The following is a 13,751-nucleotide window of genomic DNA, read 5'->3' as shown; positions in this document are numbered from 1 at the left end:
TACTTTCTGGAAGAGAAGTATGAAGGAGATGAGAAATTGAGCGTTTTAGAAGGTAAAGTGCTCAGGGTCATTTCAGAGAACTATGAACCATCATGGGCACAGAGGGTAGGGGAAGGATGGGGCTAACATTTCTGCTTGCCAGACATTGTGCTAGTGCTTCAACTTCTGCATTTCCTAAAGGAGATGCGATATCTCTAATCCTCTGCACTGCTCTGCCCAGTACAGTAGCCACTACCCACATGTGACTGCTGACCATTTGAAGGGCTACCAGCCAGAACTCTAAGTTTAAAATATATACCAGTTTTTGAAGACATGGTACAGAAAACAGGACTGTAATTTCTTATATTCTGATTACTTATTGAAATGATAATATTTTGGAAATATTTGATTAACTAAAATGTATTATTAAAATTTATCAAAAGGGTTCTTGGACCAGTTCCTGGCACATAAGAATTTTTTTATAATATTTACTACTATTGTCTAAAACATTTGATACTATTGACTGATCTTTCCTTTCTGAAACTCTCCTCTGGCATCCATGATATTGCACTATTTTTATCCTCTTATTTTTCTGATTGCCCTATCTTTGTTTCCTTTTTGTTCCTTGTCTTGCTTCAAAACATGAGATACCCAAAGATTAAATTTTACTAACATGCCCTTCTTTCTACACCCATCATCAATTACTCTCATTGTTAAGATCTTAGAAATGGGGGGACATATTGGCTGGAAAATATCACATATTTAATTGTTTTATGTAATGTACATAATTTTAATAATAAATAAAACCAGTATAAACAAGTTTAGGAATAAAATTAACTGACTTTTGATAAGCATACAACATGACTGGATGGAATTAGAGGTACATCTAATTAGAAGTAATTTTAAAAGTACCCTCTTATACTGACTGTCACCATACTGTGGGTTATAGAGAGAATGGAAAACATTGGTTAATGCTGTGAATTGGTTAAGTGGAAATTGATTAAGTGGCAAGCAATTGGAGCACATTTGTTATATTTAAATGTAATCATTTGCTGGATTTCTCCAAAAGTCCTTGAGGATAGGTGCTGTTTATAGATTCTTAGTTGAAGTCTGAGGAATAAAAGATGGATAGTTGGGCAGATGGATGAATAGCAATCACACCTGTTTCTGTGCCTTCATATGTTTTCTTCCTCTTAAAAATACTTTCCCCTATAAAGTTTCTGATTATTGGAATTATGTTTAATCTTAACCACTTCAATTAAAAAGGGATATCTTATTTGATGCATATAGTGATGCCTTGTATTTTTTAAAAATATATTTTACTGATTTTTTACAGAGAGGAGGGGAGAGGGATAGAGGGGTAGAAACATCAATCAGCTGCCTCCTGCACGCCCTCCACTGGGGATGTGCCCCCAACCAAGGTACATGCCCCGACCAGAATCGAACCCGGGACCCCTGCGTCCGCAGGCCGACGCTCTATCCACTGAACCAAACCAGCCAGGGCTCTTGTATTTTTCATTATTGGGTATAGTTTCCAGCGCCTCTCTTATTTGACGGCCAAGACCATGCTATAGCCTCACAATGCCATACAAATAGCTTGCATCTAATAAATATTTAGTGATGTTCCCTAGAAATCTAAGAAGGTTGTACTTACTGGAATGTGGAAATTGTGGTCATATGAGCCACATTTCAGCATTTACTTTATAAAACCTCTTTGGATAACAGATTTCAATACAAAAAAAGAGATATAGGCAATTCAGCATTTATAAAAAAAAAAGATATATTTCTAGATAATTTGGCTACTAACATTAAACTAATAATAATTTCAAAACTGTGATAGTGACATGGAGAAGTAGAACTGAGTTTAGATCATGGCTTTGCCAATTTCTACTTCTGTCTTTGGATAGATTATACAATTTCTCTTAGCTCTAGTTTTTTTGACTGCTAAAACTAGAGATTTATTGCTCTTTAGAGTTGCTTTCACAACAAGTAACATAAATATTTCTGATAAAACACTTTGAAGAAAGAAATCAAGTCACAATGCAAACTAAAATTTTCATGCACTAGCATAGTGAGATGTATCTGAAAAAATGAGGTAGATTATTAGACTAGATATATTATTAGAAAAAAATAAACATACATAAGCACCTTCACTAATGTAATATCTCATTCCCACAGGATTTTCTTTTTGGAATATGCACAATTATTAGTGGGATATCATTGAATATGTGTAAAACTGTAGATCCTACACCACATAAACATAAAATAACAAACCCACTATGTTGAAGTTGACATATTACCAATTTCATAAAAAACTGACTTTGTTTTTCATTACAGCTGCCTCTCAGAAAGGAAGCTGTCACTCTTGCTAACAGCCTAAGCATGTGTGAATGTCCCAGAATTGAATTTCTACAGCAAAAGCACAAGGATGATAAGAAAAACTCTTTTGACCATGAGCTCTTTAAACATGGTAATACAAATATACTCTATTCCTGAACCTTTAAGTTCTAAGTCTTCAAATTCATTAGTTTCATATCATTTTTGATACTTGGTTTATCAACTCAGGAGATTTTCTGAAACCATTTTATTTAGTATTTATCAGTGTAGTGATACATGAATTTCTGATCTATTACTTTAGTCAGGTTGTCAACAAATGTTAGTGATTTTTATGTTTCAACATTAATAGGATGAGACTCATTTGTTACTCATATTTAATCCATGTTATCTAATATAAAGTTTGTTTTTGTTCATTGTGTCCTAAACTAAACTTTAAATATACATATATACATACATATAAATGTATATATATTATTTACACTTACACATACCCCAAATGGATTGCTTTATAAGTTGCCTTTTTAAAGATAAACTTTTGTTATTTCATTTATTCAATCATCAGAACTTTATTTGCATCTTGAGTAGATATAAATAAAAGTACATGACCCATTTGTAGGACACTTCTAGAAGAGGCTCCTTTGTACCTACAGATTAGGAGAAAAGACCAGCTCATCATGTCCTTTCTTGCCTCGCCCTCTTACACAGTTCATTTTTCATTCCACCAGTATTTACAGAATGCTTACACACAATGAGGCACTTGGTAGGTGATAGGGATAGTCAATGCAAACTAGACAGTCTTGTCTTTTATGGTGCTCACAAGCATTAATTATTATTCAAATTAATGTAGAATTATAATAATCATAAGAGCCACAAAGATGAAGTATTAATGCATAGTATCAATCATAATGAGAATTGATCAGGTCAGGGAGTAAGGGACACCTATTCTTTGGTCTTAACTATCCAACCTACTGAAGACTGAGTAGTCAGAAATTTGGTTAACTCATTTATATGAGTGATAGTCTAGGTTCCAGAAAATTAAGCAGATTATTGAACCTAGAAAGAACTATTTATTTGGAAAAAAAACCAATTAAATCTTTTTTCTCATCCTTCTCTATTCCTATTCTAAGAATGGTGTTTTCTATCTTTCTAGCATATGCTTTCCAAAGCAATTAGTTTCTACCGATTAACATTTTATAGCTTACTAGAGGCCTGGTGCACAAAAATTCATGCACTTGGGGGGCGCTCCTCAGCCTGGTCTGTGCTTTCTTGTAGTCTGGGACCCCTTAGGGGATGTCCCTGGGGGGAGCGGGCCTAAGCCGTCAGTCGGACATCCTTAGTGCTGCTAAGGAGGCAGGAGAGGCTCCCACCACCACCACTGCGCTCACAGCCGTCAGGCTTGTGGCTGAGCAGAGCTACCCCTGTGGGAGCCCACTGACCACCAGGCGCAGCTCCTGCATTGAGCGTCTGTCCCCTGGTGGTCAGTGCGCATCATAGTGACCAGTTGTTCTGCCATTAGGCTCAATTTGCATATTACCCTTTTATTATATGGGATATGTAGTTCTTTAAAAAGTCATCTGAATGTTTTATGCATTATAATTAGAAGTTACTCTATATGATTCAGTGACTCCTGGAAATCCTTAAGATTTAGTGAATCTCAAGGTTCCCTAAAATCTAAATGGAAAAGAAATGTTCAGCCATCAGTAGACATTTATTGATTGCCTCCTATGCTCCAAGCCACATGCTAAATACTAATGATGCAGAGATGAATTTTTATAACAGTTAACATTAAGGACAACAGATTTCTTATTTTAAATTACTTAATAAAAACATTGCTAAATTTTTAGGTCCTCTTCTTCCTTTTCTGTAAAGCTTTGCTTGATATAATTACCGGAATCTCCTTTTATAACCATTGCATTTATTCAACAAGTATTTCTTGAGCTACTATTTTAGATCAAGCAATGTGCTATGTGCTATCCAGTGGCGATGAGTTAGGCAGGATCTCTGCCTTTACAGAACAGACAGTCAGGTCTGGGGCCAATAAGAAATGTGATATTGGAAAATTACTAAAGTGAATTGTTAAAAATTATTTTTTTTTTCAACTTAGGTATCCTCCTCATTACAAAGGTTTTCCTTGGCCAGAGTGTTCAGGCTCGTGAACAGGACTCCATCAGTCAGGCCAACTATCCAATGGTTAATTCAGTGTTCGTCCCTCGAAAATGTGCACTAAGTATGTCTACCATAAAGAGAAATGTGCTTTCATCTTTCTGAATAGAAAACATTTGTATGTAATACAGATGCTTACAATTTAACCTCTATTTCAACTAGTTTGTAAACTTTTCTACAAAAAAATGTTCCTAGCTACTAATGAACTTCCCTTTTTCTAACCCCTACTTCAATGTCATTTATGTGTGCAAATATATTATTTGTAACATTTTATATTTTACACACATATAATCTCATATATGTGTATATGTATAAATACATATATATATATAACATGATAAAGATAAAAACCATTTTAACAACAAAGGTTTTAGAGAAATACATTTTTCAAAACTATATGATCACAAATTGAATAGAAAAGTGAAAAAGTATGAAAAGGGAAATAATATGAAAAAAGTAAATCCTACTAGTCTATGTTGTGACAGAGTGACTAGTGAGAACTTATAGAATTAACAAACAGTCTAGGTATTGTGGGAAGATATAAGAAAAAAACTCTCCACACACTAAAATAATAGTTGGAACTTGCTGAATTTGTTGTTCATGAATCTATGTGAGAATGAAAAAAGTATATTATGCGTCATGTTGAAGAGTGTTTATTTTGCCTGTTTTGTTTCTGATTTTACTCTAGATTCTATAGTGGGACAAAGAAACTGTGATTGCAGCTTTCGGCAATGCAAGTGGTTTGTCTTTGATCATGACCTTGTTTTGCCAGAATACATCGTTGAATTTGAGTTTGTTACCGTGGTATGGATGTATTTTTAATACTAGAGTTTCTTAAATGAGAACATAACATTAATTTGAAGTCTAATAATGTTATGTCATATACATATGCATATGTATATATACTTAAATTTTAAAAACAAATCACTATGACACCTAAATATTTTAATTATGCAAATAGATTACATGAGTAACATATGGCTGGAGTCCCACTGGAAAAGATTCAAACTATATTGAAGAATATGGAATAAACATGAAAATCTTCTTTCACTTCAACCCCACTCTCTTTCAGGAGGCATCCATTATTAACAGCTTTGTAGGTTTGTTTTCAGACTTATTCTATGCATTTACAAATATAACAACACATACCATTTTACATTGTAAAATCAAATTCTAAGTATTGTGTGATGATTTTTGACTTTAACAATATGTTTTGGACATATTTTCACTTCAGTACATATAGGTCTATACATCCGTCTTTTGGTAGGTACATACTATTCAGAAAAAAATCTTATTTATTTGACTACCCTATTGATGAAACATAGGTTTCTTTCAGTATTATTACTATTTAAAACAATATTTCAGTGAACATCGTTGTAGACGTTTCTCTGCAGCATAGATTTAAAGAAGAATTTGGATAGTAAACGAATATGCATTTTAAATTTTGATAATTTGAGCATTCTCTTCAAAGATTTAACATTTTATAAATTTCCAACAGTATTATAGTGTTTGTTTTTTGCATCTTTACCAACACAAAATATTACCAATCTTTTTTTCCTCATTCTGATGGGGAAAAAAAGAGGATATTTTATTATTTCATATGTTATGGGTTATTTTTAATTTTTTGAATCACCTATAATATCCTTTAACCATTTTCTATTGGGCTCTATTGTTTTCATACTGATTAGAAAAATTCTTATATGCATTCTGGATATTAATCCTTTATCATGTCTATATGTTGCAAATATTTTCTGTCACTTGTATTTTTTTATTTGTAGCAAAAGACTTACCTTTCATTTTAATTTGTAATTTATATATTAATTTTTAAGAAGTCGGATATTTCTTTTCCAGTATGGACTCTAAATTTTATGTCTCATTTCAGAAGGCTTATATAAATACTAGAGGCCTGGTGCATGAAATTTGTGAATTGGGAGGGGGTGTCCCTCAGCCCAGCCTGCATCCTCTCCAATCTGGGACCCCTTGGGGGATGTCTGACTGCCAATTTAGGCCCGATCAGACTCCCTCTCACAATTCGGGACTGCTGGCACCCAACTGCTCGCCTGCCTGCCTTGCCTGATTGCCCCTAACCACTTCTGCCTGCAAGCCTGATAACCCCGTAACCACTCTCCTGACAGCCCGATCGACGCTTAACTGATCCCCTGCCAGCCCAATCGCCCCCAACTGTGCTCCCCTTCCAGCCCAGTTGCCCCCAACTACCCTCCCCTGCTGGCCTGGTCGCCCTCAACTACCCTCCCCTGCCGGCCTGGCCACCCCTAACTGCCCTCCCCTGCTGGCCATCATGTGGCTGTGGATGCCATCATTTTTGAGGGTGGGGCAGTCAATTAGCATATCCCTCCTTATTGGTTATGGCAGTTAGGGGCAATGAGACAGGTAGGCAGGCAAGCGATTATGAGCCAGCAGTCCCGAATTGTGAGAGGCATGTTTGATTGCCAGCAATCAGACATCCCCCAAGGGGTCCCAGATTGGAGAGGGTGCAGGCTGGGCTGAGGGACCCCCCACCTCCATGCACGAATTTTGTGCACTGGGTCTCTGGTCTATAATAATAAAAGCATAATATGCTAATTAGACTGGACGTCCTTCCAGACGAAGCCGGAGTTGAGAGGGCTGAGGCAAGGGCGGCTGCTGCAGCAGGCAGGGGCCAAGCCCCTTGCACAAATTTTGTGCATTGGGCCTCTAGTTACTATATAACTAAAAACCTTTTCTAAATAGCCTATTTCTTTTTCAAAAACGATAAACTCAGCAACCAAATTTTCAATATTTTAAATAAATTTTTAGGTCAAGACTTATTCTTTATTTTCTTCAGTCAACAATGCTATTCTAGAAGAAAGCAAAAAAAGTTCAGAAGGATCAGTATTGTCCCAAGAATTGAAATTTGATGATGAAGTTATAAAAATGGACCCCAGGATCAAGCCAAGGCCAAAACTTATTAGCTTGGATGATAAAACAATACTTTCCCTTGCCAAGACTAACGTATACAGTCATATTGTAGTAAGTATTATGATGAATAACATTTTTGGATAAGAACCTTGAATTTGGAATCAGAACATATCATATGAAATATAAAGGTATTAAACCACCTATCTGATCATGCCAGGCATCATATGGTCAAATTCCAAAGTACCCAACCCTTTCCTTCTATGTGGACTACATTTGTGCTGTCTGGTAGTAATGTAATATTAGCTATACATGTAATTTAAAATTTTCTATTCACATTTACAACATATTTTAAAAATTGGCCCTGGTCAAGTAGGTTACTTGGTTGGAGCGTCACTCCAATACACCAAAGTTGTGGGTTCAATCCCTACTCAGGATACATACAACAATCAACCAATGAATTCATAAATAAGTGGAACAACAAATTAATGTTTCTCTCTCTCTCTCTCTCTCTCTCTCTTTTTCAAGTCAATTAATAATTTTTTTTTAAAAAGAACTGAGATAAATATCTCTCTATATATATATATATATATATATATCAATCAATAAATAGATAATAAAATTTAAATGGCAGGATTAATTTTAGTAATATATTTTAGTTAATCTAACATACTCAAAATATGATCATTTCAAAATACAATGGATAGTAAGATTCATTAATCAAATTGTTTCATAATAAGTATTTGAATTCTGGAATGTGTTTTACAGCACATTCCAATTCATTTTTTCTGTTTTTTCTTTATTGATTAAGATATTACATATGTGTCCTTATGCCCCCATTGCCCCCTCATCCCCCCACTCATGCCCTCGCCCCCCTGGTGTCTGCAATTCATTGTTTCTGCACTATAATATCAAGATGTCATATTTGAGTAATAATTTTTATAATAAAGCTTTAGTAATGCAAGGTATAATATATGAGTGTGTTTTGACTGGATTAAAACTCTATAACATGTATTCCTGTAGACTTAAAGGGATTGAATAACAGTTAAAAATACAACAGAAGATAGGTCTTTTTGTTATCTGTGATTTGCAAGATAAAAAACAAAGAGGAGGAAAAAAACAAACAAAACAGAGAGGAGGAGGATAAATTTCAGAATGCCTTAGCCTGATATGACCTCAGCCTGGATGCATTAATTTGATCAACACCCATAACATAGGAATGGAGAGGCTTTTTCATCTTAAATTTGTTTATACTGCTTAAAAGCCCGCAAACTTTCTAGAGCTTTTAGTAAGAATACTAGATGTCACAAGAACGTTTAGAGAGCACATCCTTTGTTTTCCTTCCTTTGTGTCATTACTATAAGTTCAGGTACATACCTCTTATTTTCTTTTCAGTCTTCCCCACTGGATTGAGTTTTATGAAAACATACATAAAAATAAATAAATTACATAGAAATAAAAAACCCAGATTTGTAACATAATTTTATATTCTCTAATAGCACAATTACATACCAAAAAATTAGGGTTGTCAGTTATAGTCTGTTTTTTGCACTGATTTATTCATCTAGCATTTACTGAGAATGTGCTATGTTTTAGGCAATGAGGTAAGTACTGGGGGTTCCGAATGAAGAAATTATTTTTCCTGCATCAAGGACATCATTTTAGTAGAGGAGACAGATATGTAAAAATCATAGGAAGCTTGGAGTTGCTGGGAGAGTTCCACAGAAAGAGGTGAGTTTTGTGCAGATTTTTGAAGGTTAAGGGAAATTTAGTTGTTTACATATTCCAGGCAGAGGAAATACTCTACCCATAGGCACATAGTTTTGAAAAGAGCATGGTGTCTTCAGGGAACACAGAGAAACTCAGTGTGACTAGAACATAAGATGTGTGATGGTAGAAGGTAGAGGTGTCAGTTGGAATACAGGAAGCAACATGAATCAATAGGTGGAAGAGTAGGAGATTATAGCCATACTAGGGGCCCAGTGCACAAATTTGTGCACCTTGAAAGGAACTGTGGGCTGCAAGGCTGCAGTAGGCACAGGGGAGGGTCTCGGCCCATCCTCTGTGACCCTGCCTGGCCTCTCCCGCCGCAGCCCCAGTCCCTTGTCTGCCAGCAGCCCCGCTCCCACTGCTCCCATGCACTGATGGCGCTGGCCCTGCTTGCACCCACTGATGGCGCAGAACAATTGGGGCTGGTGCTGTCAGCGAGTGTGAGTGGCGGCTACTGCCCCAATTGCCCCTCATGAGCAGAAGGAGGTGGAGAAGCCCTCAGGAGTAATCAGGGCCTGTAGTCGCTGCTCTCACCCACTGATGGCGCTGAGTGATCGGGACTGGCACCGGGCATCGGCAGCAGGTACAAGTGGGGCCAGCGCTGGCAGCAGGTGTGAGTGCCACATGGGAGCAAAGAATTTTCAGTAATCACCAGAGGCTGGCCCCAATGACAGCGACTGGAGCCCCGCCTTGGTCTGGTTCCCTGTTCACCTGTTCCACCATCCTGTTGCAGCCAATGCCCACCATGTTCCTCACACACTCCCTGGTGGTCAGCGCACATCATTGTGACTATTAGGCTCTGCTGTTCAGTCTATTTGCACATTAGCCTTTTATTATATAGTATTACAATGGATTTTTAAAGGCAAATTTAAAATTTTAGATTCTTTAAGAAACTCTCTGTAAAGACTCTAATTTTGGCAGCTTGTGTTTAGATTTCACTGAAGTCAGACTGGTGGTATGGAAATCCAGTAAAAGTTATTGTAGTAGTCCAAATGACAGGTAATAGTCTGAACTAAGACACTGATAGTAGTGATAGTATGGAGTGTTTGGTTTGAGAAACATTTCTAGAATCAAATGAATGTGGAAAAGAGGGAAATGGGGTGATGATCAACAATATCTGTTAGATAGTGAAACTCTAAATCAGGATTGACAACATAAACTATCAAGCAAATATATAGGGAAGTTGATGAATTCAGTTGTGGACATGTTAGGTGTAAGGTATCTGTAGATTTTATCATGGTTGATTCCTACATATGACCTGTGGAATAAATTAGTATGCATAAACTGGCCCTTCTTAATTTTAGCTAAGCTTTGACAACTATTTGACATTTATTTGTTTCTCCCTACCAGGAATTTAGTTATGTCTATAGTATATATAATAAGGTATTAGATGGTAGAGGTAAGTGAAGAAGATTGGGAGGTAGACACCTAATTTTCTCATAATACCAATTTATTGTGACTACTGCAGTAAGTTGTATTAATACATTTCTTATGCCACTGTTTATTTTGTAGACTATACATAAACATAATCTTCTCTTGATATCATTCGCAATGCTGTAGCTTAAAGACAAAAAGATATGTAGATATCAGGGTCTCCCCCAAATATAAAAATATATAATAACAATTTTTATATAGCCCAGGAAAATGGACAGGGGAAGTCTGGGCCAAATCCTGACATAGAAATTGTCTTATCCACTCTTTCTCCTCCTTCTTTGATGTTCTGTCCTCCTACTTCAGCACCTCATTCAGCCTTTCTTCCTCAGTCCAGTGCTCTCACAGGGTTTCTTGCCGTCAAGGTATATCCTTGCCATCCACTCTCTCTTGTGAGTTACCCAGCTAATATCCAAAATCTTTAGGGCCTATACTGTTCACTGGCTAGCCTAAGCAATATATCTGTCCTAATAAATATCTCAACAATATCTATGTATTTAGCCTAAGTGACTGGCCGACCAGCCAACTGGCCAACCGTATGGTAGCGACCATGTGCACTGACCACCAGGGGACAGACGCTCCACACAGGAGCTGCTGAGCTGCGGTGACTTGGCAGCTCGGGTTCTAGGGTAACACACCTGAAACCAGAGAGGAGGGAGCTCGATTCTGGGGTGCATCACCCAAGAACTGCCCTCTCGCAATCCAGAACCCCTTGGGAGATGTTGGTGAGCCAGTTTCAGCCCAATCCCCGCAGGGCAGTCTGAGGGATCCCACTGGTGCACGAATCCGAGCACTGGGCCTCTAGTATTAAACTATTTTTGTAAAATAATTTCATGCCAATTATAGATAAACTGGGACCAAGTGGAAAGTCAAATTAATCAAGAACCAGATCTAATGATGCTATAATAAACTATGCCTTCCAAAAACCATAATTAGGTTTTTTAAATATATTTTATTGATTTCAGAGATGAAGGGAGAGGGAGAGAGAGATCGAAACATCAATAATGAGGGAGAATCATTGATCGGCTGCCTCCTGCACACCGCACATTGGGGATCAAGCCTACAACCCAGGCATATGCCCTGACCAGGAATTGAACCATGGCCTCCTGATTCATAGGTCATCACTTAACCACCGAGCCACTGGCTGGGCAGATTTCTTTTTCTTATTGGCTCAATCTTAATGTCATTTAAGTAACTATGGTGTAGAGCAGCCGTGGGCAAACTACGGGCTGCGGGCCAGATCCGGCCCATTTGAAATGAATAAAACTAAAAAAAAAAGACCATACCCTTTTATGTAATGATGTTTACTTTGAATTTATATTAGTTCACACAAACACTCCATCCATGCTTTTGTTCCGGCCCTCCGGTCCAGTTTAAGAACCCATTGTGGCCCTCGAGTCAAAAAGTTTGCCCACCCGTGGTGTAGAGTGTAATCTATCTTATTTTTAATTTATGTTTTATTTTACTTCAGAATCTGAATCTACATGGAAACAGCTTGAGTAGACTGAGAGATCTCTCCAAGTTAACAGGACTTCGAAAACTTAATATCAGTTTTAACGAATTTACTTGTTTAGATGATGTATACCACTTGGTAAGAACTGTTCTTTCAAAATTATTTAAGTAAAACAGAATTATTAATTTGATGGATAAATTGTGTTTGTAATTATGACCTCATATATACCATATTCAAGATTATACAGCCCAGATCAGGAACAAAACCTACATACTCTGTACTATCTTAATTTCTCTAAAATATAGATTCCATTTGAAAACCAAATATACAACTGTGGTCATATTAGATTTCTAGCTACTTTACAAAAATTTATTAAAACAATTCCAGATTGTTTTTATAATATCCTTTGGAAAGTGTTGTTTTCATTTTGTTCTGCAATTACTGCTTCACATCTAATATTGTCAGTTCCTCCCATCTATTCATTATCCATGTTATTTCTTTTTCTCTCTGCCTTGTCCTTTCTACCTGAATGTCACATGCATGGCTCTTGTTTGACTCATGTTTGTCGTCTCATAGTTCATGGGACAAATATAGTAATGTTCATATACACATTAGTTTGGATCTTGTCTGGCTTTTGCTTTCCTTGTCATATATTATATAGAAAAATTAATTACATATGTGATTTCATAACTCCAATCCATCATTCCAAGTTTCTGTGGGTCCCAGCTCATTGACATTCCTTTTTAGAATATCATTCTCAGCTCTTATTCATTCTCTTCCTCCTAGCAACCATATCAAAGTCCTTGCGCTGCTGCTTCCACCACTGATGTGGGAGCGGTTACTTTGCTTATTGGCCTTTGGTTTCCGTGTTAATTAAGTCCCCTTCCTTGTTTTTTTATGGTAAGCCAAAGTCCCATTTATTTATTTATTCATTCATTTATAAATTGAATTTATTGAGGTGACATTGGTTCACAAAGCCATATAGTTCTCAAGTGTAGAACTCAACAAAACATCATCTGCATACTGCATTGTGCACCCATTGCCCAAAGCAAAGTCTCTTTCAGTCCCCATTTTCCTCTTTTTGCCCATTTCTGTTTGTTCTACCCTGGTGATTCCCTGAAACCCCACTCCTCCCAATTTACAACCCCACCCAAGCTGTGGGCAGAAGTGTTTGCATATGAATGGCCTGTCCTTTCTCAGGCTGAAAACCTATCAAACAAGCTGCAGCTCGATCAGGGAGTCCCAAACCTATCAATAAAAGGTCCAAGACCCAGCACCAGCACTGTCCTGCCTTGCTTCACAGCTGGGCCTCATCTGGGCACTTTCAAACCCAATACAAAGAGGAGGTATCTACAGATCTCTCTGTAGCTCCTGCTGGGTGGCCCTAGGCAGTGTCTGACTTTGCACCTCCCTGGAGACTCAAGAGCCAGTGTACCCAGTGGTCAGTGTCAGACCATACCAGATTACAACTCTACACATCCATTAGTGACACACTCAAAGGGCAGATTCAGTGAACACCATAGCCACACTGAAGCAAGTCCTGCTCTATAAGGGTGTCTCCTACACAGCAGCTCCCCCACTGTCGTCTCAGCTGGTCCTCACAGCCAATTGGCCTGGAAGTCAATTCCTCCCAGTGACACTAACAGCAATAAAGTCTCAACTACAACAAGACTGTGCTCACAGACCACAAAGGGGTGCACCTAGAATTCCAAGCTCAGGTGAC

At 37.4% G+C, this 13,751-nt stretch overlaps 1 protein-coding gene across 1 annotated transcript in view; it reads left to right on the top strand.

The window, feature by feature from the left end:
• The window catches only part of LOC102774786 (leucine-rich repeat-containing protein 9), an 84,246-nt gene that overhangs the window by 22,435 nt on the left and 48,060 nt on the right, over positions 1-13,751 (top strand). The window contains 5 exon segments of the mRNA XM_015566478.1: positions 2,317-2,449; positions 4,421-4,534; positions 5,168-5,283; positions 7,276-7,488; positions 12,047-12,166. Of these exon segments, the coding sequence (XP_015421964.1) occupies positions 2,317-2,449; positions 4,421-4,534; positions 5,168-5,283; positions 7,276-7,488; positions 12,047-12,166 (696 nt within the window).

Source organism: Myotis davidii, unplaced genomic scaffold (assembly GCF_000327345.1).
Source record: "Myotis davidii unplaced genomic scaffold, ASM32734v1 scaffold281, whole genome shotgun sequence".
NCBI classification, from domain to species: Eukaryota; Metazoa; Chordata; class Mammalia; order Chiroptera; family Vespertilionidae; genus Myotis; species Myotis davidii.
The sequence above is the reverse complement of the archived record's forward strand: the minus strand, read 5'-3'. Positions and strand labels throughout refer to the sequence as shown.